General features: G+C 44.6%; 1 protein-coding gene across 2 annotated transcripts in view; it reads right to left on the reverse strand.

Moving 5' to 3' along the window:
• Positions 1-23,928, reverse strand: part of PCSK2 (proprotein convertase subtilisin/kexin type 2) — a 318,518-nt gene that overhangs the window by 40,025 nt on the left and 254,565 nt on the right. For both annotated transcript variants that reach the window (XM_004376450.2, XM_004376451.1), the window contains 2 exons: positions 18,821-18,996; positions 3,027-3,242 (listed from right to left, as the gene is read on the reverse strand). In XM_004376450.2, coding sequence (XP_004376507.1) covers positions 3,027-3,242; positions 18,821-18,996 — 392 coding nt within the window. The remainder of the gene's footprint in view (positions 1-3,026; positions 3,243-18,820; positions 18,997-23,928) is intronic.

Here is a 23,928-nt window from a genome sequence, read left to right on the forward strand (position 1 = left end):
AGGTGGGCAGAGCAGCTACTAGGTGTGTGAGCCTGGGAGTCTGTTCACTGTTTTTGTGGGGCTGCTGAGGATTTAGGTAGCATTTTTGGTGAGGTGATGTATCTGTCCTGCTGGTCACCTGGCTGTGAGTGCAGGGAATGTTCTCTCTTGTTGTCGGGTTGGGTGTTGTGTGTGTGCTTCGCCACTTGCTGGATAGTCAGGGCAAGGATGCCCGGGTTGTCAGTCGTGGTGTGGAGACTCTCATCTACAGTCCTGGGTGGTAGGGCTGTGAGGGGGTGTTTGGAGCAGGCACAGGTCTCTGCTTGCTGTGGGGGGCGATGTGAAGGGCAAGATAGGGGGCTGTTGGCTGCCCCTGGGTGCCTGGATTGAGGGCATGACCCCATCCACTAGAGTGCGTAATAGGGAGGAGGGGCGGGTAGTGCAGCTGGTCCTTGGGCACCCATTGCCATTGGCTGGAGGGATTGGGAGGCACCACTGGTTTTCAGGTCCCCATCGTGGATGGCTGGAGGGAGTGGGTGGTACCACTAGCCCTCAGACCCCTGGCGTGGGTGGGGTCTTAGGGGGTGGGGTGTGTTGAATGCCACACATCTGTAGCTCCAACATGCCTGCTGCAGGTGAAAATAGCCTTTAGCTGAAACCCTGCCTACTTTGTACTAATGAGGGTGTGCTGTGCCAGGTCAGCCAGCAAGGCACTGGTGTGGGTGATCGGCGGGGGTGAAGGGTGCTGCAAGTCCATGAACCTCCTGAAACAGTGGTTGGACTAAGGGGCAGGTGCCTGGGACCATGCTGAGAACTACAGGCTTAGGGGGCGGGAGGTGTTGAATGTCACAGATCTGTAGTTCCCACTTGGCTGCTGCTTGTGAAAATGGGCTTCAGCCGGGAACTCTGCCCACCTTATGTCAATGTATACGTGCTGTGCCAGCTCAGCCAGCAAGGCACTGATGCGGGTGATCAGAGTGGGTGGAGGCACTGCAAGCCCATGGACCCCCTGTGCCAGTGGTTGGGTGAAGGGGCGGGCACTTCCAGACCAGTGTGTTCCCCACTTGGGGGACGTGGCACCGTTGAATGTTGCTGGATTGGTGTCGGAACGGGGGTTGGAGAGGTGGGTGAGGGGAAGGGAGTGCTCCTTGGCCCGTGGAGCTCTGGTGAGAGGGGCTGAGCTATGGTATGTGTGGTGGGTTGGGAGGGTGCACATAACTTTCACAGGTCTAGTATCACTCCTGTTTGATCCCCGAAGTGCGTACAGAGTCGCCTCTGCTTAGCTGCACCAGATGGGGTAGGTTTTGGCTTGGGATGCTGCTGCTTGCCTCAATGTCTGTGTTGTGCAGGTTCGGTTAGCAGGATGCCGGCGATCTGGCGATCTTTTGTTTTTGAATTGTCTCTCCTTTTACCTGTCACTTAGTCTGATTCTTCAGCTTTGTCTTTGATGCTTAGGGTTCCTAGATTGTCATATATATCTGATTCACTTGTTTTTTTGGGTCTTTGTTTTAAGAGGGATGGCATGAAGCATCTGACTATTCCGCCATCTTGGCCCCACCTCTATAGGGTTTTCAATGGCTGAGATCTTTCTGAAGAAAGACAATTTGAACTGCCAACCTTTCAGTTAGTATGCAAACATTTAACCATTTGCACCACCCAGGGACCTAAGATCATTTATAAACCAAATGAGTTCTCTTTGTTTGTCTGTAGGATCCTCAAGTGGGCCTGCTATTTTGAGGAACAAAGTATCAGGGAGGTTTATAGGCATCTGTTGAGCAAAATTACAGTGTTCAGAGAGAACTCAGGGCCCCCTACCAGCCCAAGTAGAAAAAGAGCCATAGGTAAGAGTGGAGGACAAATGGACACCAAGGTCATTGTGAGGCCTGTGGGGTAGAGGGTAGAGCTCCTAGGGGGAGAAGCAAACCATTAAATGGAACAGGACTGAAGCTTCAACTACTCATTCCTTTCTGCTCTGCTCTCGTCTCTTTCTGCCCATACAGTTTGCAGGATAAGAGGGGCTGAAGCTTCTTTCTGCTTGGGAGGAGCTAGCCCATCCTCCAGCCTCCCCAAGACCCAGAGGGACCTAGGAAGGCTCAGAGGAGGGGGCCAGGCTCACAAGGTCTGGGTTTATTCTCAGCAAAGGACTTTTCCTGGCTCACATGACAGTCTGGCAGCTCACCAAGATGGGAGCCTAGATGGGAATTTCAGATCGAAACACCAGTTGGTAATAATGATTTTGTTCTGTCCTCCCCTCCTCTATTGGGAAGCCCTGGTGAAGGTGGGTAGCCAGTCAGGATGTAAATTGTTAACGATTGTTGAACCACCTATTACATTCCTGGTTTGGAGGTCTTAGAAAAGGCTGATATGTGAGTGAAAGAACCCAGGAGAGGAAAAGATCCAAAAGGGTTCATCATGTTCTAGGTTCTAGTTGGCCAGGAAGAGCTACTCAAAATGCAATAAATAACCTAGCTCTGTGATTCTTAACCTTTTTTTTTTTTAAAAAAAAATCATGGATTACTTTTAAAATATGAAAATCACAACTCCTTCCCTGAGAAAATGCACATGTGGCCCAGTTTTAGGGGGTTATGGACCAGAAAAGTCCATCCATGGACGTCATTTTTAAAATACTATAATAAATGGATGAATTCTTAGCTCAGACAGGGTGCTGGTGTGATGCCTCCATGCTTACAATTAGTTCTTCTTGTAAGTTACTTGCCAGGGTAACTTATCGTTAAACAGAGTTCCTCATTATTGTAAGCCAAAATGATGAGCAAGAAAGACAATCTATGGAAAAGGATTGGTAGGGTCATCATATTCTTGCTTCCGTCTTGCACATCCCACGTCTCTACCTTGATAACAAAGCTTGGTCAGTCACTGGAAAAAATCAGTCTTCCCTTCAGAACACCTGCTAACTCTTTGTAGGAAGGGAGGGGAACATAGTGATTCCTTTGTTCCCAGGAGTCACACAGGTGCCCTTGCCTTTCACCTGCACCACCTAGAGGGCTGGCGGAATCTGAGATCAAGGACCGGAAGCTGGCTGCACTTACCACTCCGGCCTCGGGGTTCCGCTTCCTCCCGTTGCTGAAGGTGGAGGCCAGGGTGGAGGAGCAGCTCTCGTCATACAGCGCTGTCCTGCCATCGTTGATGGCCGAGTTGATGGAGATGGTCCACATGCTGGAGGCATAGCCATCACAGTTACAGTCATCGTAGCTGCCGCCATCGCCGGAGGCCCACACGTAGATGCTGCCCTTGCCCCCTCGGCCCTGACAGACAGACAGACAGAGAGATGGTGATACTCAACACCAACCAGATGAGGGCTGGGCCTAGCCTTAGGAGTGTCAGGGATGTGGGCTTCCTCAGCAGCGGAAGGAAATGACTGAACTGTTTTTATCTGCAGCTGAGAACCACTATCCTTCTGGTGGGGCACTGTGGGAAGTTTTTTTTCAGGAAGGTTCCAATATAAGAAGTCACATGAACTTACAGTGTAAGCTGAGGAGAAAGAGACTAAAAAAGTCGAAGGAATCGTCTTTAACAAATGAAGTACTTTTAAAAAAGCTTTAAAGGTTTCACAGTAAAACATTCCAAGTATATGCAAAGGAAAATGAAAAAAATTATCTCTAGACATGATCATTGTTATCAATTTCTTATGTATCTTTACAGACATTTTTTGGTGAAAATGTAAATATATATCTTTATACTTAGCTATATAAGGTATTCATAATAGATGTGCCTTTTATTTTATATAGTTATATATTGTTTAAATAGAGAAGACTGTCTTCAGCCCTTGGAGTACTTAACACAAATCCTCACTATATATTAATTTACATATAGGATATGTAGCTATTATAAATATAGAATACACATTTTACTCCAAGATACATAAATTATATATATATACTTTTTTTTTACCCAATTAGATCATACAAGAATTCTTTTAAATACAATATTATATGACATTTTACCTGTGTAAAGGACCATCAAATATAGGAAGGAAAGTAATATGATCAAATAAAACATATAGCAAATATAACTTTAAACACAATAATATGCACAATGATTATTTGTTGTTGGTGTTAGTTGTCTTTGAGTCAGCTACTTATAAATGGCAAGCATTGTCATAAATACCTACAGTTAACATCGAGCTTCTGCTCAAAACATGTTCTTTTTGTTTATCTTTTATTTTTCCATTTCCCGTCTTCTATGACTATTTTCTTCTATCTCAACAACCCTGGACTGGGCCATTAGCATCTTACTTTCTACTTTCTCACCACTGAGGCATCAAGGGTTGGGGTACTCTGTTTTCATCTGCAGGTGCAGGGTGGAAAGGATAGCAGTGATCTAATGTGGGAGGTTAGGAGCAGTATGTACAGCCTCCACCCACTCCGCAGCCTGGCCCAGGGCTGCTCGGTGACCCTCTAGTGTGAGCAGACAAACAGAAGATATTAGCAAGAAAGTCTGCCCTGCCTGGTTCTGGGTCCTGACATCCTGACTCAGTGGTTAAGGGCAGAGATGCCAGAAGGCAGTGAGATGGGCTAGATAACTTTCAAGCCCTCTCTGTCTCTGCCAATGAGGAATTACATTTTCCATTGCTTCTAACAGGACTTGGAGTTAATTAGCCTATGAGTGATTGAGTCAATAAGTTAACAAATATTAATTCAAACACTAGCTGGGAATGGTCCCCAGAGTCTTGGTAAATTGACACTGGAAAAAACCCCACCAAAACAAGCAACTGCTCTCAGAAACCAGGACAGAGGAAGAAATGGGTCATCCTTTCGGTTAGTGCACAGGATCACAATCTCCAAACAGACTCAGAAAGGGAAGCTCATGTGAATCAGGACAAGTGGATGAGGTGGACCATGTGTGGAGCTTTCACTTGGACCAGTCCATAAGTAGGCTGCTACTGAGATGAAGTAAACTTTGCTAAAATGAAATCCATGCTAAAAGGCTCTCACCTTGGTGAAGTTTGATTGTGACCCCAATTTTTCATGCTTCTTGGTATTCATGTCCCTTTGCAATGTGACTTTGCAGCTCCTCCCATCAAGAAGTGGGGTCTATGCCCTCCCCCACCCCCAACCTGGGATGGCCTGTGACTTGCTTTGGCCAACAGAAAGTGGTGGAAGTAATCCTGTGACACTTTCAAGCATAGGTTTCAAGAAGCCCTAGACACTTCTATTATCTTTCAGAACTCTGCCACACCATGGGAATTGACCTGGGTTAGCCTGCTGGTCCATTAGGGACACGTTGCTTAGTCAAACTCACCATCTCAGCTGACAGTCAACCAACTGCTAGACATGTGAGGGAGGCCATCCTAGACCAGTCAGTCTCTAGCTGACCACAGATGCACGAGTAAGGCCAATTGCAGTTAGCTGAGGCTGGCCCAGGTAAGGAGAACCACCTAGCTGACCTGTAGACCCTTGAGCAACTCTCAGTAGTTGTCATTGTAAGCCACTGACTTTTGGGTCAATTTGTTATGTAGCCTAGCTCATGGTTACGAAGGGAGTACTGTCAGCCTGTTTATGAATAAACTGAAAATCAATTTTGTATTGGGCTGTTAAGAATTGCTCATCAGAATGCTTTGGTTCCTAGAAATATTAAACTTTATTTTTCTAAGCAAGATAGAACCCAGGAGCCAATAATAGTTATATCCTTGCTTCTAATGATTGAGTTTTAACACCATGTTGTCCCTGATTTCTGGGGATGATGGGCCAGTGAGGAGAAAACCCTAGTTCTTCCCTTTTGGGTTTCTAACTCCAAGTCTTTGCACATTTCATCATAATATTTTACTTTGTCTTCTCGAACTGCCCTTTGAAATCTTTTGTTCAGCTCTTTTATTTAATTGTTTCTTCCATTCGCTTTAGCTACTCTACATTCAAGAGCAAGTTTGAGAGTCTCTTCTGATGTCCACTTCGGTCTTTTCTTTCTTTCCTATCTTTTAAATGACCTTTTGTTTTCTTCATGTATGATGTCCTTGATGTCATCTCACAAATCCTCTGGTCTTTGGTCATTAGTGTTCAATACGTCAAATCTGTTCTTCAGATGGTCTCCAAATTCAAGTGAGATGCACTCAAGGTTGTACTTTGGCCTCGTGGACTTGTTTTAATTTTCTTCAGCTTCAACTTGAACTTGCATGTGAACAATTGATGGTCTGTTCCATAGTCAGCCTCTGGCCTTGTTCTGACAGAGGATATTGAGCTTTTCCATTGTCCCTTTCCACAGATGTAGTCAATTTGAATTCTGTGTTTTCCATCCGGTAAGGTCCACATGTATAGTCGCTATTTACATTGTTGAAAAAAGGTATTTGCAATGAAGAAGTTGTTGATCTTGCAAAATTCTATCATTCGATCTCTGGTGTAGTTTGTATCACCAAGGCCATATTTTCCAACTACTGATCCTTCTTCTTTGCTTCCAACTTTTGCATTCCAGTCACCAGTAATTATCAATGCATCTTGATTGTATGTTTGATCAATTTCAGACTGCAGAAGTTGGTAAATACCTTTAATTTCCTCACCTTTGGCATTGATGGTTGGTGGGTAAATTTGAATACTAGTTGTATTAACTGGTCTTCCTTGTAGGCTTTTGGATATTATCCTATCACTGCCTGCGTGGTACTTTAGGATAGATCTTGAAATGTTCTTTTTGATGAACATGACGCCATTCCTCTTCAATTTGTCCTTCCCAGCATAGTAGATGTTATGGATTGAATTGTGTCCCCCCCTAAAATGTGTATCGACTTTGGCTAGGTCATAATTCCCAGTATTGTGCGATTGTCCACCATTTTGTCATCAGATGTGATTTTCCTATGTGTTGTAAATCCTACCTCTATGATGTTAATGAGGCAGAATTAGAGGCAATTGTCTTAATGAGGCAGGACTCAATCTACAAGATTAAGATGTACCTTGAGTAAATCTCTTTTGAAATATAAAAGAGAGAAGCAAGCAGTGAGATAGGGGGACCTCCTACCACCAAGAATGAAGAACCAGGAAGGGAGTGTGTCCTTTGGACCTAGGGTAACTGCGTGGAGAAGCTCCTAGACCAGGGGAAGATTGATGACAAGGGCCTTCCTCCAGAGCTGACAGAGACAGAAAGGCTTCCCCTGGAAATGGCACCCTGAATTTGGACTTGTAGCCTACTAGACTGTGAGAGAATAAATTTCTGTTTGTTAAAGCCATCCACTTGTGGTATTTCTGTTACAGCAGCACTAGATAACTAAGACAGTAGACCATATGACTGACTGGTTCAAAAGGGCCAATACCAGTCCATTTCAGCTCACTAATCTGGTGGTGAGGTGGTTAAGAGCTCAGCTGCTAACCAAAAGGTTGGTAGTTCGAATCCACCAGCCTCCTTGGCAACCCTACGGGGCAGTTCTATTCTGTCCTATGGGGTTGCTATGAGTTGGAATTGACTTGATGGCAATGGGTTTGGTTTTTTGGTATTAATGCTTAGGTATTGATCTTTATGCATTCCATTTCATTTTTGATTACTTCCAATTTTCCTAGATTGATACTTCGTACATTCTCTGTTCCAATTATTAATGGATGTTTGCAGCTGTTTATTCTCATTTTGAGTCGTGCCACCTCAGCAAATGAAGGTCCTGAAAGCTCTACTCCATCCATGTCATGAAGGTTGAGTCTACTTTGGGGAAGCAGCTTTTCCTCAGTTGTATTTTAGTGCCTTCCAACCTGAAGGGCTCATCTTCTGGCACTATATCAGACAATGTTCCACTGCTATTCATAAGGTTTTCACTGGCCAATTTTTTTCAGAAGTAGACTGCCAAGTCCTTCTTCTTTGTCTTAGTCTGGAAACTCCGCTGAAAACTTTCCACCAAGGATGACCCTGCTGGTATTTGAAATACTGATGCCAAAGCTTCCAGTATCACAGCAACATGCAAGTCACCACAGTAGACAAACTGACAGACGTGTGGTGGCACAAAGAATGATCTGGCCCCAAATGTCAATAGGTTGAAAAGCCCTGCTCTACCATAATGTCAGAGGGCAGTGAGTTGAGACTTGCTGGTTTTAAGGGCGTAGCCTAATAAAAACAGCCTTTCACAAGCTCTGAACTTCTTAAAAATGTACGCATATTTTGTATTTTGCTTATAATATAAAAATAATGTTAAAAAACAGCCTACCACTAGCTAAGGTGACGTATCAGCTAGCGACTGGGTCTGTGCCCACTCCACATATTGCCTGTACCCCAGGAGGTGAAAATCCCACTTTCAGAAGCTTGGGGCTAATGCTAGACAGTCCATCTACCCTAACCAATGAGTGGTGACTGGGTTAATGACCAGGCCCTGGCCCAGTGGCCTTGTTGCTGTGCAGATACCTGGTGAGGCAAGCTTGGGATTGCGTGCCTTTTCCTAAACACTCAATTATACTAGTTTTTATTCTCCAGGCACCTTGTCATCTTAATACAACATTGACATACTTAAAAAAGAAGTTATTGTACTTTTTATTATAAAAATAATATTCATTGTAGAATAATTGTAATATAGACTAAGTAAGTTAAAAAAAAAAAAGTCCTTTATAATCTTCCATGATTATGCATCCATTGCCACTGGTAATAATTTGTGGATTCTTGCCAGTTTGATATATAAATAGAAAGTATATGAATAGGTTTAAAAATGAAATTGGGATCATAAAATATATCCACCTTTGTGGCCTGCTTAAAATGCATTTCTCACTGTTATATCATTAACGTTTCCTCATGTAATTAAATATTCTTCTACACTATATTTTTATTAGCATTTATTAACTAGTAATTCCATAATTTTTCTTCCTCTTCTTAGGCATACATGGAAGGTTGTTTCTATTTTTTTAAAATGCTGCAGTGAACATATTCTATATAAGTCTTTGTACCTCTTTTTATGTCCTAAGGCAAAGTTCCTGAAAGAGGAAATCTGGGGTGAAAAGGAACGAATGTTTGAAGATTCTTAATCCATGTTGCCATTTAACTGCTCTTCAGAAAGTTTGTTAACAACTTATATTTTCACCAGCAGTGAATGGGAACTCCATATTCAGCCCTCCTGGGTCAAGATTTAGAATGATTTACTATTGTTTTTTGAAATAGTTTTGCCAATTTATTGGGTAAAAAATGGTACCTCATTGTTTTGGGGTTTATATTTTTCCACTACCAATTCAGATTATCTTTTTGTATCTTTACTGCTCATTTAAGGAGCCCTGGTGGTGAAGTGGTTAAGAGATCAGCTGCTAACCAAAAGGTTGGCAGTTCAAATCCACTAGCTGCTTCTTGGAAACCCTACGGGGCAGTTCTACTCTGTCCTGTAGGGTCACTATGAGTCGGAGTCAGCTCGACGGCAACGGATTTTAAGGATGGCACAATGGTTAAGTGCTCAACTGATAACCAAAAGTTTGGCCGTTCAACGTCACCAGTGGCTCTTTGGGAGAAAAGACCTTGCAATCTTCTCCTATAAAGATTATAGCCTAGGGAACCGTATGGTGCAGTTCTACTCTGTCCTGTAGGGTCGCTGTGATTCGAGATCAGAACCTACACACAACAACAGAACAGACTGCTCATTTGTATTCTTTGTGACTAGCTTTGTGAATAGCTTAGCAAAACACCAAGCCCCAAAAGGTAATATCTTTTGCCTATTTTTTCTTTTATGATATTCTTCTTTTATTGATTTATAAGAGCTCTTTGTATATTAACCTTGTTTTTGTCATCTATGTTGCCTGCATATTTACCCAGTTTTTCCTTTTCCTTTTTTTGTGTGTATTTTGTTTTTGACTTGAATTTTCCCACTATTAACCTAATCTAATTTTTAAAAATACATGTCTTAAGTATCATGTAAAACAATGTATTGATTTAGAAATATTGCTCTTTGTGGATGGGGTGCAGAACTCAAATTCTAGTAAGAAGACCAGACTTAATGGTCTGACTGAGACTGGAGGTGTCCCAGAAGGCATGGCCCCTGGACTCTGTATCAGCCCAGAACTGAAACAATTTCCAAGGCCAACTCTTCAGGCAGGGATTGGACCAGACTGTGGGACATAAAATGATACTCGTGAAGAGTGTACCTCTCAGTCAAGTAGATACAAGAGACAAAAGGGGCAGCTTTGTCCAGAGAAGGAAGGGCTCTCCCCTTTCCCTTGGGAGCACACATCTAGTGTAACTAGCGAAAGCACTGTCTGTGAGGTGGGAACTGGCATTTCTGCTTGTGGACAACCCACTAGGATGGATAAAATAAAAAAGACAGACAATAATAAGTGTTGACAAGGATGTGGAGAAACTCAAACCCTCGTACACTGCTGTTGGGGATATAAAATGGTGTAGCCATTTTTGAAAACAGTTTGGCAGTTCCTGAAAATGTTAAACATAGAGTTTCCATATGACCCAGCAATTCCACTCCTAGGTATATACCCAAGAGAACTGAAAATGTATATCCACATGCAAATCTGTACAAGAATGTTTATTGTAGCATTATTCATAATAGTCACAAATGAAAACATCCAAATACCCATCAACTGATGAATGGATAAATAAAATGTAGTATATCCATTAAAAAAAAAAAAAAAGAAATATTGCTCTTTTGCACTTATAGTCCGTGAAGCAATTTTCTTGAAACTATTCACAACGATCTTCGACACTCATGCCTTTGTACTCACTAGATCACTGGTTACTTTTTGAGTAACCTAACCATTTTTCTGGGCTCATTGTGGTAGTTATTGGTGCTGTTCACCAGATATTTCCAGCTGTCCACTGTCTGGGCCCAGGGGAAGGCCCCTTGTGATTGGGTGGGGTCTTGTAAGTCATGATTTGTGAGTGGGAGTGATTGATACACAATTTTGTTCCTAGGCTCAAATGTTTAGTGGTCAGTGTGGGAAAACACTTCAAAACTCTCTCTTTCCCTCTGCATAGTGACTACTAATGTTCTGGAGTCCTTGGATGGTGCAAACAATTAATGCATTCAGCTGCTAACCAAAAGGTTGGCGGTTTGAGTCTAATCAGAGGTGCCTCAGAGAAAGGCATGGGGATCTACTTCAAAACCGAAACAAAACAAAACAAAACAAAATCAGCCATTGAAAATCCTATGGAGCACAGTTCTGTTCTGACGCACATGGGTCAGCTTGTGTCAGAATTGACTCGAGGGCAAGTGGAAAAAGCAATATTCCAGATGTCAGCCCTGATCCCTGACAGACCATGATGAGCAGACCCCAACTGACCATGATGGATGCATAGTTGAGTGCAAAATACACCTTTGTGGTTTGAAGCTCCTGAGTGGTAGGGGCTGTTTGTTACCACAGCATGACCTAGACTCTCCTGACTGATGCAGTTCATTACCTTCGCTTCCATCTAGGTTACATCAGATACAGCATTTTTTGTATCTCTGTGTGATGCAGTCCCTGGAATTTTTTAATCTCAAATCACAAATAGCCACTGGCATAATATTAGAGTAGTTGCTGTTTTCATTTCTTCCCAGATACATATTTTTACTCTTGACAACTTAAGCACCTGCTGTATTGCTTTTCTTTTTTAAGTGTGAATAAAAATTTTTGTTTTGAAAATGAACCCCATGTATCCATTGACTAGCTTTAGTAATTGCCAACATCCTGACTTGCAGATATTTTTAAAGGTTGTATGTAATAATATTTATTACTCTTTCTTTTAAGTAAGTATTTTTCCTTTCCTTTTATGCTTAAAAGGTCCTCCTGAGTCACAGTATCAGTGATGCAATTCTATTTTCTTTTAGCTGCTTTATGCTTTCATTCTTTATTAACTTTTATGCTTTTCTGTATTTGGAGTGTTGGAAGTGGGCAGCCTAGCAGAAAGGGCTGTTACACGGAGACTACAGGTGAGTGAACCCTCCTAATCAGCTGGGTGTACGTCCACAGAACCACCAGCCACATCTGTAGGGAGAAAGGGACTGGTAGCCATGTTGATTTATATCCTTTAAAGTTAGATGTCGAGGCAAGGACTTGGGAGTAGGTATTTTATCTGGGGGGAGAGTGATCCCAGGAAGCTCAAGTGAGTAAGTGGGGGACATGAGACAGAGAAGGGAGAAAAGACAACGCTGAGTGAGCAGGTCACCGGGGGCTCAGTCCTACTGGGAACCCCTGAAAAGCCATGGGAAGCCCTTCTGAGGAGAGGGAGGTGGAGGCTGCCCTGGGGTGTTGCCTCCCCCACAGTTCTGGGCTGTGTTTGCCCTGGGGGAGCAAACTCCTGTGGCGCAGAGAAGATCCTTATTCAGAGAAGCAGAAAAAGGCAGGCAGGTGAGGCTAGAGCTGTCAGCCTGTGGGAGTGTCCAGAACAGCAGCGGTGGACTCAGGGGCCATGGGCTTCACAAGGTCTGTGTGGGTAGCTCCACATGGGGTTTGGTGGAAGTTCACCAGGAGTGGTGTGTCAGGTTCTCCAGAAAAGCCCAGCAATGAATGGTGTGGTGGCCCTTAAGCTTCTGATTTAAACCTTTAACTCAAGGCGTGTTTCTTGGAAAGCCCCCATGGTCGTCTCTAATTATTCCTGGCTTGCTGTGTAATCACCATGGTGGTAAGAATCCTGTGTAATCCTTTTTTCATTTCTAACAGTATCCAACACCATTGTTACTGTTGTTCGCCTTCGTTGAGTCAGCCCCGGTCTCGTGGAAACCCCATGAACAACCTGCGCCATCTTCGCGATTGTTGGTGTGCTCAAGCCCATTGTTGCAGCCACAGTGTATTTTGAGTGCCTTCCAACCTAGGGGCTCATCTTTCAGTGCTGCATCAGACAATATTCTGTTGTGATTCACTGGCTGACTTCTGGAAGTAGATTGGAAGGCCTTTCTTCCTAGTTCATCTTAGTCTGGAAGATTTGCTGAAAGCTGTTCAGCATCATAACAACACACAAGCCTCCAGTGACCGACGGGTGGTGGTCGCACTTGAGGTGTATTGGCTGAGAATCATATCTAGGTCTCCTTCTTGAAAAGCAAGAATTCTACCACCGAACCTCAATATCCCCTAAACAACCATGGTGATGAATAAATCCTTCCGGTGTCAATAGTGCCAATCACTTAACCTGGGCCACCATCCATGAGATCAAAGGGTGAGTGACCAACTGTCCCTGTTTGCCTGGGATTGAAGGGTTTCCCAGGACCTGGGACGTTCAGTGCTAAAATCAGACAAGTCTTGGGCAAATCTGGATGGCTGGTCACCCCACTAAGGTGGTCCAGCACTGAAGAAAAAAACCCCATCGCCATTGAGTCTATTCCAAGTCATAGTGACCCTACAGGACAGAGAGAACGGCCCCACAGGGTTTCCAAGGAGCAGCTGGTGGATTTGAACTGCCAGTGTTTTAGTCAGCAGCCAATTCTTACCCACTAGGCCACCAGGGCTCCAGCACTGAAGAAGGATCACCTAAAACCCACCAGCTTTGTCTTCCATTTTTCTATATCCCAGAAAGGAAAGGAGGAATTTCAAATGCACTGACTCCTTCAGAGACCGCATTGCTGACGCCACACTGCGGCAGGCCCCGCTCAGTTGCAAGCCTTCATCTGGTTTCAGACATAAATCAGGGCTCATGAAATATTCCTGAGAGCTCCTTGGCAGGAGGCACTCACCGCCTGCCAGCGGCCTGGCACTTGCTGCCACTGTGTCACGCCTGCAGCTCGGATTAAATTTCCACAGGCGGCACCAGAGCCTACCTTGCCGTGTCTGATTAATCACTGTCTCCCTAGGCAGCCATCCGACCTCACTTTTCTGGATGGTGGCTGTACAGCCACGTTCTTGCAAGTGACCTCTCGCCAGTAATTCCAGCCCAAAGATGTGGGGTCTGTGATTATGCCTTTGCAGCCCCCCAAGCAATAAACAATCAATTCTGTGGCTCACGTGTGCCTTGGGGCATTCTCTGCAGCCTTGTCTTTGGGTTTTGTTAAGATAGTCCCTCTGGTAGCAATCCTGAAGCACAGTTAGGGAGGGGCTATGGCTCAGGCACTGCTATGAAGGCCAGCGCTGCCCTGGGTGGTCGCACCCTCTGGACGTGGACAGAAGTTCATGAATCAGTGGCCACTTAGAAGGCCCTCAAATGCTGTTTGAGCCCCTTGTGGTTGCCACATAAGACACTGTTTTCTTTGAGGGCTGGTTCTTATTGCTCCATCATCACTTCCCTGACTAGTAAACACAATGTCTCACCGGTCCTTTATTATCCAGAGAGCATGACTGTAAGCCTCAGATGAAATTTTGCTCAGAGTATACTCTAGGAGGTTGTAGCGGGGGGCCGTGGGCATTGTCCATCTATCCCTTAGACCTTAGAATGTTGCTGGACCCTGGTGATTTCCAAATGTCAGGACCTGCATCTCTTTGTCTCAGGGCTTTCTCCAAGAAGCTGAAGACTGCTCTGCATACCTTCCTCCCGTCAAAAGTGCTTCCTTGCCACTAGGAGTTCCTAGGTGGTGCAAATGGTTGAGTGATTGGTTACTAACCAAAAAGTTGTTGGTTGGAACCCACCCAGAGCTACCTTAGAAGAACAGCTTGGTGGTCTCTCTCTGAAAGGCCACAGACATGAAAACACTATAGAGCACAGTTCAGCACTACAAGACATGGGGTCTCCGTGAGTCACTGAGGTGGGATAACTCCACATGCGTTCTACCTCGTTTTCTAGAATTCCCTGGTGGCACTGAGCTCCAGTTGCTGACAGTGGTAACTGACTTGGTAACACACCCTTTACTGGCCTCTTCCCTTCTCTGTTTCACCTCCCCATTCACTGCTGCTATTCCCTTTACCTAACAAATAAACTGCTTGAACTCAATTCTTATCTCAGGGCCTGCTTCTGAGGAAACCCGAACTAAGGCAGAAGTCAATTATTGGACTATCTCATAATTCAGGGGTCTCTGACTTTTCCCCACTTACCATACATATGGTGAAAAAATGCTTTAACTGTAAACAAACAAACAAAAAAATGTAGTCTACAAAGTTAGAGAGGAAAAGATTGAGATAGGCAAAGGAAAACAATTTCTCCTTTCCTTCTTTCTTGTCTGCTTCTTGCTGCCTCCCTTAAGTACTTCTTGAACAAACTTAGGAGATGCAAACTCAAATTCCTAAGGAGCCAGGCAGGTGATGTTTATATGCGAAGCAGGTGTCAGACGATTGGGAGTGGTGGGGTCTGTGGCAAACAATGCCTGCCCTGATAAAGGTGTTTTATCCTCCTCTTCTTCTTCGTCCTCTTTTTTAGCATCACTGTGTTGGTCAAGGAGTCCTTGGATGGTGCAAATGGTTAACATAGTTTGAATCCACCCAGAGGTGCCTTGGAAGAAAGGCCTGGTGATCTGCTTCCAAAAAAACCAGTCAGTGAAAACCCTGTAGAGCACATATTGGCTCACTGGCAACTGTTTTTTTATATTTGTTAAACAAAACATTTCTGTAAGGTGATAAAATCCAAAGACCAACGTTAGAACTGCCTTTGTGTAATAAGAAATTATTTGACTCCTTTGTTCAAGTAGAGCTCATCTTTCTGACATGGATTTTCCTTTAGAGTAGACCAGAACAACTGACATACTGGGAGGAAATCTTTACTAATGTCACTCACCCACTTCTACAATTCTGTCCCAAATGTGTCACTTGGAAACAATGAAGGAATCATTCCTACGGCCTTGGGAGAAATCGTGTATTTTTCATCATACACACTTCACTTTCTAAAATATTTACATACTCTCAGCTGAAGACAAGTCATAACAATTTTCCTTTTACGTTTCGGCTTGCTTGGAATGCTTTGCAGAGCAATTGCACTGGAAAGGGACTTTGAGTTGCAGCAGGGAGACCACAGATGGAGGCGAGGGAAGCGCTCAGCCTCGAGATGCCTCAAAGCAGTTCAGGAGTCAGGGGAGTGACAGGAGCTGTCTGCGATGCGATCACTGTAAATCTGGATGGGGGGCAGAAGTCACCAACTCGCCTCACTTTCTTTTGGCTTCAGGCGTCAAAAATGTCTTTCAGTGAGAATCCATGTCTGCTGGGAAAAGGGGCATCTGTAGAAGGTTCCCCTAGTGTCTGCTGTCACCTGGTCCTGGGCTGGGGTGTGTGACCATTTCTCTCCAGCTGCACAGTGAGTAACGCAATAAGGAAACAAGCTGTGTATTGTCAAAAGTGTCATCCTAAAGATTCACAAGGGTTCCAGCATTGGAACGGGCAGCTTCGTCCCTCCTTCCACCCAACCTTCTGGTAGACGCTCTACAAACGGCACTGTGCTCCTCCAATGTCAGGGCTTCGTGGCTGTTACAGATGGACTGCATTTCAATAGCGAACAAATGTGACCTTCTTATAAAATGCCATTTCATTATTTCCTAAGTGGGCCTGTGCAAATGTAACAGCTGATGTCTGGCCACCGTCACAGATGTTGTTCACTTTCTGGGACTTGGTTTCCCATTCCATAATTGTATTTCCAGGATCCTTTTGTTAAATGTGTGAGTGCTGAGTCTCTTAGAAAAGTTGCTGTTATGGATTGAATTGTATCCCCCTAAAATTTATGCTGAAGTCCTAACCCCTGGTATCTGTGAATGTGACCTTGTTTGGAAATAGGGTCTTTGAAAAGGTTATTGGTTAATATGAAGTCATCATGGAGTAGGTGGGTCCTAATTCAGTCTGAGTGGTGTTCGTACACAAGAGAAGAAGAAACACCAGAGAAACAGACAGAGGGAAGATGGCCATGTGAAGGTGTATCTACAAGCGGAGGAATGACTGGGGCTACCAGGAGCTGAAAGAGACAAGAAAGGATCTTTCCCTAGAGGCTGCAGAGAGAACATGGCCTGTTGACACCCTGAATTCAGCCTTCTAGCCTCCAGAACTGTGAGACAATACATTTCTGTTGTTTAAAACAACCTGCATTGTGGTATTTTGTTATGGCAGCCACAGGCAACTAACACAGTTGCCCTACGTAGTCTTTGGGAAAATTCTGTTGTCTGGTGCATTTCCTCCAGTTTTTCCCCTTCTCAAAAGGAATTTCTGAACTCATTAAGACTGGCCTTTACTTCAGGGAAGCTAGATGAGTATCTAAATGCTATAATTTAAAGGAAGTAGCAGAGCCCTCAAGGAGCCCTGGTGGCGCAGTGGTTAAAGTGCTTGGTTGCTAATCAAAAAGTCAGTGTTCGAACCACCAGCTGCTCTGGAGAAAGATGTGGCAGTCTGCTTCCATAAAGATTATGGCCTTGGAAACCCTCTAGGGGAGTTCTACTCCGTCCTATCCTACAGGGTCGCCATGAGTCAGAATCGACTCGACGGCAGTGGGTTTAGTTTGGATTAGCAGAGCCCTCTAACCAGTGGTGTGCTGGTAAATGTTTAACAACTAGCTCTCTGAAGGGGGGAAAAGATCTTTATTTGTAGTGTTTGTCTATTTCCGTGTCTGAGTTCAAGCTATCAAAATGATGCCATTGAGAGCCAACTCCCGCTCGCACATGCCTAACTCAGGAACGTTTTCCCTCCTAGTATTACATCGTAAGAATTTTTCCATGACTACTACTTTGAGGTAACTATGTTATAGGATGGAGGAAAGATACCTCTCAAGGTCCCAAATGAAAAGAAAAAAGTTGTAATTGGATCAATTCAAACCATCTTGGCTATAAAAGAAAGGCCAGGTAACATCAAGGGTAACCTTGAACAGTGACTAGATCATTTCCACATTGCTTAAATCTGGCCAGAGTCCCAGGGTGGTGTGAATGATTAATGTGTTCAGCTGCTAACTGAAAGGCTGGATGTTGGAGTGCACCAAGAGATGCCTCAGAAGAAAGGCCTGGCAATCTATTTCTGAAAAATCAGCCTCTGAAAACCCAATGGAGCACAGTTCTACTCTGACGCAGTGAGGGCATCATGAGTCAGAATCAGCTCTATGGCAACTGGTTATGACTCCGGCCAAATCTCTTTTTGACTGTCCACCCTAAGATTGGAAGGAGTAGAGTATGGTCTTATGTTTCTGTTCAGACCTTTGAAAGAATCCAACAGCTGAGGAGAACTCCATCAGAGGGCTGAAAGACCAGAGTGAGTCATATCTGATGACCACTTGGTGCTATCTTGAGTAGAGAAGAAAAGGGTTTTGCTAGAAACCTGACTGGTGTCTAACCCTTTGAGTTCTGAACCTTTTACCTACTGACCTATTCACAGAACCACGATTCTTATTTTGGGAGCCTCGCTGGAGGAAGGGTGTCTTCCCTAATTTTGACACAAAATTTCCCCTAAAACTTTGGGGCAGGTAGCAGTTGGAGAAGAAGCTGGAAGGTTGTGACAGACAAGGGTGGAGGTAGTCCACGTTCAGGGAAGAGGAAAATGGATTGAAGAGGGAGACAGAGAGCCAGGAAGAAACAGATGTGGTGAACGAGGCTGAGCTCCACGAATACAGAGCCCTAGAGCGAACCCACCCCCTTGTGAGGCTGAGCCTTGCCACAGCCTTGGACTCAGAATGTCTTTCTGGGCTTAGGCTTAATGAGGTCCTGTCCGAATACTTCTCATCGCGTCCTGACACTCCATGCACATCCTGACAACAAGAAACGCTTTTAGTTGAGCCGCCTGGGCCTCTGTTCCTGCCAGAGACAAGCTAGAATGCTCTGTCATGTAACAGTCCATGCAGAGCGTTGCCTAGTGAGGAAATAGTGCCGTTGCCTTCAGAAAATGAATTACTGCTACTGCTTTTTTATTTGTGGGGATTTTAAAGCCATATTTGCTATGGATTGAATCGCATCCCCTAAAGGGACCCTGTACCCTTCATAGGCAATAAGTCTCTTGAACGTCTAATCTTGTCTTGGTGTGTTTCTTGGAGGACCCAAATGAACACACAGAGTAACAGCTCTACTTCGGCCGCCTGCCCACCCCCTCATCCATTCATTGTACTGTCACCCATGTGTCCCATCCTGCAAGTGGACCAGGAATGCCTTTACCTTGTTCACACCATCAGCCATCGCCTGGAGAGTGAGCTCCCGGGGCCCATCCACCGTCTTCCCATTGTCTGTCGGGCCCCAGCTGGCACTGTAGATGTCGATTAGCTGTGGCATGTGGCTGATAGACGAAGCCTCGATGATGTCCGTCATAAAGGGCTGGTCCAGCATCCGGATACCTGCAGAGAAACACTCATTTTTGGTACCACTCTTTACGGGAGACAGCAGGATTGGACTAGTGCTGGTCCCGGGTGTGGTTGGAAGGTGTTGTGATCACTGGTTCTCTGGGAAACATTCTATGTAGGGTTACACCCGCAGAGGATGAAGAAACAGGTACAGACGATCCTACTTGCTCCTGTTTGAGCCCCACCTACAGCTTTCCTTATGTAACTCTTGGGAGAAAATCATATTCACCTAGCAAACGTCACCAGAATTCCTAATGGGGAGAGACCACCTCTGTGAAGAGATTCCTTGATAATCCTGTTTCTAAGCGGATGCTCAGCCTCCTGGAACTGGGTGTTGTCGTGGGTAGAGTTTCACAGGAGAAATAAAGCTACTGTTCATGACAAGTATTTGATATTTCAGGAAAAATCCCAGAGGAAGAGGGAAGAGGGAGGGGCAGGGGGCAGCCCAAGGGGAAAGTATTGGGAAAAGAGGAACTCCAAGGAATGTTGTAGCTGGGAAGAGACTTTGGGGAGAACAGAAATGTTGAATGGGTTATCCTAAAATAAATTAGTAATGGGGTGCGTGATACAGCGCCCTCTCTTTCTTCTTTATGACATCTTCATGAAGTTTGTGTTATTCTCTGGAGTGACTTCTTACTGGGAATTTGAAAAGGAGCAGAGTTCTGCAGTCCAAGTTTGTGTGGGCAAAACCAACCTGCTCACAGGGACGTAGGGAGATGGGGCAAGGAGTGTCTCCACTTCTGGTTGCCTCTGCCCATGGGTACCATGGTTCATTTCTCCTCTGGCTGTCCATGGAAGGCCGCTCCAGGATTAACTTAGCAGCAACCACTGGGGTTAGTGTTCTCCATCACTACCCTCAGAGCATCCCTCTTTGGGGTCTTACCTCTACAGGGCTTTGTAATAAGGGATGTGTCAATCTGATGCACTATTCCATGGTAAGGAGTCCATCTCCATGGGAATCATGGAATGGAGGGGCTGGACCACACACACTCAGACACTTAGACCCTAGTGCTCCTTCCTTGTCACACTTGGCCTAAGGACATTATTTCACAAACATCTCTTTTGAACATGGTGTGCAGATCAATTCAATTAAGGGCAACTTGGTTCTTGCAGGGCACATAAAGTTGACATGAACGTGTTCTCTAAGTGTGTCCTACTTTCAGACCTCAGCAGGCCCAGGGCCTCTCAAAGGGCAGCCCTGTGCTTGGATTGCAACTTCCCCCAGTGTTCACCCTTCTCGGGACTAATTCCGGCCTGCTCAGTAGGCGTTTCCCCTGGGAAATCTTTCCTGATCCAGCTCTCTGGGTCCTCCTTTGTACCACACACTTCTGTGTTCATAGCTTCTAACTTTCTCCTGCAATTGCTTATTTGTGTGTTTCAAATGCCACCGCTAGCAAGGTCTTTTGGTACAGGGGATGTGTTAGTTCCTATATCCCGGGCCATCAGCACCATGCTTCTTATTTATCTGAAGCTTGATGAATATTTGGTGAATGAATGTATGGCATGATTGCATTATTTAGTCGCTTTTCTGTCCAACAGAAGGGACAGGTAATAGCAGGTCTAGATTTTCCGTCCTCTACAATTAATCCATAAATCAGGTCACCATTTTTGGTGAGCCAGCAGTCATCCAATTATCAGTTAACATTCTTTCCCTTGGAGGAAGCTTATTCAGAACAAGCATGATCTTTGGTTTGAACTTGAACTTTCCAGAATTTAAGTTCTATGGTTCATTTTATAAGGAGATAGGAAATTAAAGATCCCACATTTTGCTCTTGGTCCACCTATATTTTATTTATTTTAAAAATTTACTCAACAAAGTGGTCAAAAGGCCACGGAATAAACCAAATGGCACAGTTTCTTCTTGTGCTAAGTCATGCCCACCACCTGGGTGGGAAAACACAGAAGAGAAGCAGGTGTTCACTTGCCTGTGGGGAGGAAACTCATGTTCTTGAACTCTTAGTGTAGTGTCCAGATGACCAGGGCTGAACAACCCATCTCAACTGGAAGGTAGAGAAATTCATCCCAGAGTAGCACTTGATTCTCACATTGTCACAGTGCTGACATGTGATTCATCCAAAAGCCAGTGCCTGGGCCCTCTCTCTTGCAGACTTTGTCCCTCTGCCTCTTTCCCTCTTCCTTGTGGCCCCCTTTGCCTTGCCCAAGAACATGGGAACTGGGGCATATCAATCCTCTGGCTGCTTCAGCGTTAGGAGCACAGGGCCACAGTGTGAGAGCAAGGTTCTCATCATGCTGGGAGGAAGGAAGGGCAAGGCCCTACCTTCTTTTAGTCTCGTCAAGCTCAGGAGGACCGAGGCATGCATTCATCGAATGAGATAAGAGTATTCATTTTGCAAGTGACTGTGCCATTAGCAGCCAAGACAGAGGCTTGGGTGACCCAAGGGCTTTAGGGAGGGCCTTGCCTCTGCTCCTGCAGGCTCTGAAAGTCTGATTAGCATGAGCTTCTGGGGACAGGGGTGGGTGGGGTGGGGTGGGGAGCTGGGAGGCAGCGGGGAGGGGAGAGGAGGGAAGACAAGGGAGAGGGAGCATGGCAGAGGGAGAGAGGGCAGATGAGCGATCAGAGTCAGTGTCTTCATGCTTGGGAAATGCTCTACTGGCTGATGTGACTTGGTGGGTGAGGAGAGATGGAATGCAAACATTTCTACCCCACTCCCTAAGAGCCCTGGTGGCACAGTGGTTAGAATGCTTGGCTGTGAACTGAAAGGTCGGTGGTTGGAACCTACCAGCTGCTCCCAGGAGAAAGATGTGGCAGTCTGCTTCTGTAAAGATTACATGTTAACAGGTGACCAGACTGAAGGCAGGAGGTGGCAAGTCCCCAAAGTCTTGGTGCAGTTTTAGGCTTTAATAATTTCAGAAATAGAAATTTGACAAATTTACAAAAAATACCATTGCAAAGTCTAATTTATTTGGTTTTGTGGGTTTTGAATGTTACTTTTTTTTTTAAAGCAAAAAGAAAGTTTTATTCAGCATACGTTCAAAAAGACAAAGGTAGGAAAATGAACAAGCACGCTGCTACAGCTATGTCTGCCCGAGTCCAGGGAAATGTTACAGAATAGGCAAGAATGGGAAAATGGACAAGCATGCTGCTAGAGCCATGTCTGCCCAACTCCCCGAATGTTACTTTTTTTTACTGTAATGTTTTATTTTATTGAAAATGTCAAACATTGATTAAACAATGAAAAATAAGAAAAGAACTGTGTTATCTTCTTAAGGAGTTACTTGAATTTTTTCAAAGTCAAAAAATTAAAAATTTTCTTCAAAATTTACAAAACTAAATAAGGGATAAAGAAATGTAAATAATTAAACTTCTGAATAATAGTTTTTAAAAAGTTATTAAAGCCCCAAGACCGCATTAAGACTTTTGGGACATGCCTGAGAAACAGCCCCCACAGTGCTGTATTCTTTATCTGGCTTCCTCCTCTACAGCGTTGTATTGAAAAATCATTTCCTTTGCTGGCTGCCATCCCCAGCTTTGCATTTGAATCCTGCTTTTGTTTGGAGGTTATATGTAAACCCCACTGTGCCTGCGTAGTATGATTAAGATTGTTGCTAAGTAACTCGTATGAACTCCCTACTTGTAAACCCCTTTAAAAGTAACTTGCCTGCCAGCCCTTGGGGAGCAGTCTTGGCAGCAGTAAGCACTGACTGACTCTTTTTCCTTGTACAATGAAATAAAGGTGCCTTTCCTGTTCTCCCGCCTCAGTCTCTTGTTTATTGGCCAATACGAGTCATGCCAAGGAAGAACCTGGGGTTTCCACCTGGTAACATGCCTGTCAGGATGGGTCCACGAGGTACTGAGCAGTTACTCTTTAGGAGCCGAATGAATTAGAAGTTTTCCTTCCTCCCTATCCCATCTGATATCTAGAAGAGGAAGTAACAACTGTGCCCATGAAAACGGGCAACTGAAACGGCAGTACTAGGATCAAAGAAATCAAAGAGAGAGCTCATCTTAAAGAAGACATTTCTAACAGTCAGACACATCCAAAGACGGAACAGACTTTGTTGGAAGGGAGCGAGTTTCCTGTCACTTGAAAGCGTTCCAAGCTGGATTCAGGTCATATCAGGAGAGCCGGAAAAGAGGGCTTTCAAGCATTTTAGCACAGAAGTCAAGGGTAAAAGACCTGAGGCTGGTCTGCACTGGGTGATAAATTGTTCCACCATTTACTAGCTGTGTGGCTGCCAAATTTCAGTGTCTTTCTGTGTGTGTATATATATATACATATATATATATATATATATATATATATAGCCTTAGGCTGGGTTTTCTAGAGAAGCAAAACCAGTAAAGCATATAAATATATATATAGAGAGATTTATATCAAGGAAACAGCTCATGTGATTGTAGAGGCTAAAACATCCCAAGTCCATGGATCAGGGTAGAGGCCACTCCCAATTCATGCAGCTGCAGAAGCTGGCGAATCCAGGATTGGCAAGTCGGAGAACAGGGCTCCTGCCCACAGGCTGTGAAGGTCAACAAATTCCAAGATCGGCAGGAAAAACCTCAAGGTTTCTCCTGATTTATGTAGCTGCAGGGGCTGGCGAAGCCAAGATCAGTAGGTCGGGGAGCAAGACTCTTGTTCGCAGGCTGTGAAGATCAATGAATCCCAAGATCAACAGGTAAGCTGACAGCTCAAGTCCCAAGAACCAGAGGTGAGACAACAAGAGGCAGCTGCTGGATTAGGAACAAGCCAAAAACCTTGGCAAGGCGAGTAGGAAGGAAGTAGCTGGTGGAGGGAGGAGAGATGAAGGCTGAGGGGGTGGTGAGCCACCATAGGCCCTATTCCTGCCAGTACCACTCAGCAGATTCCATCATGGGGGTGATCACATACCAAATTTCAACAGGGAAGTGATCATATCTGCCAAAACACTGAGAATCACAGCCTAGCCAAGTTGACATACAATCTTAAC

This window comes from Trichechus manatus, unplaced genomic scaffold (assembly GCF_000243295.1).
Source record: "Trichechus manatus latirostris isolate Lorelei unplaced genomic scaffold, TriManLat1.0 scaffold00042, whole genome shotgun sequence".
Classification (NCBI taxonomy): domain Eukaryota; kingdom Metazoa; phylum Chordata; class Mammalia; order Sirenia; family Trichechidae; genus Trichechus; species Trichechus manatus.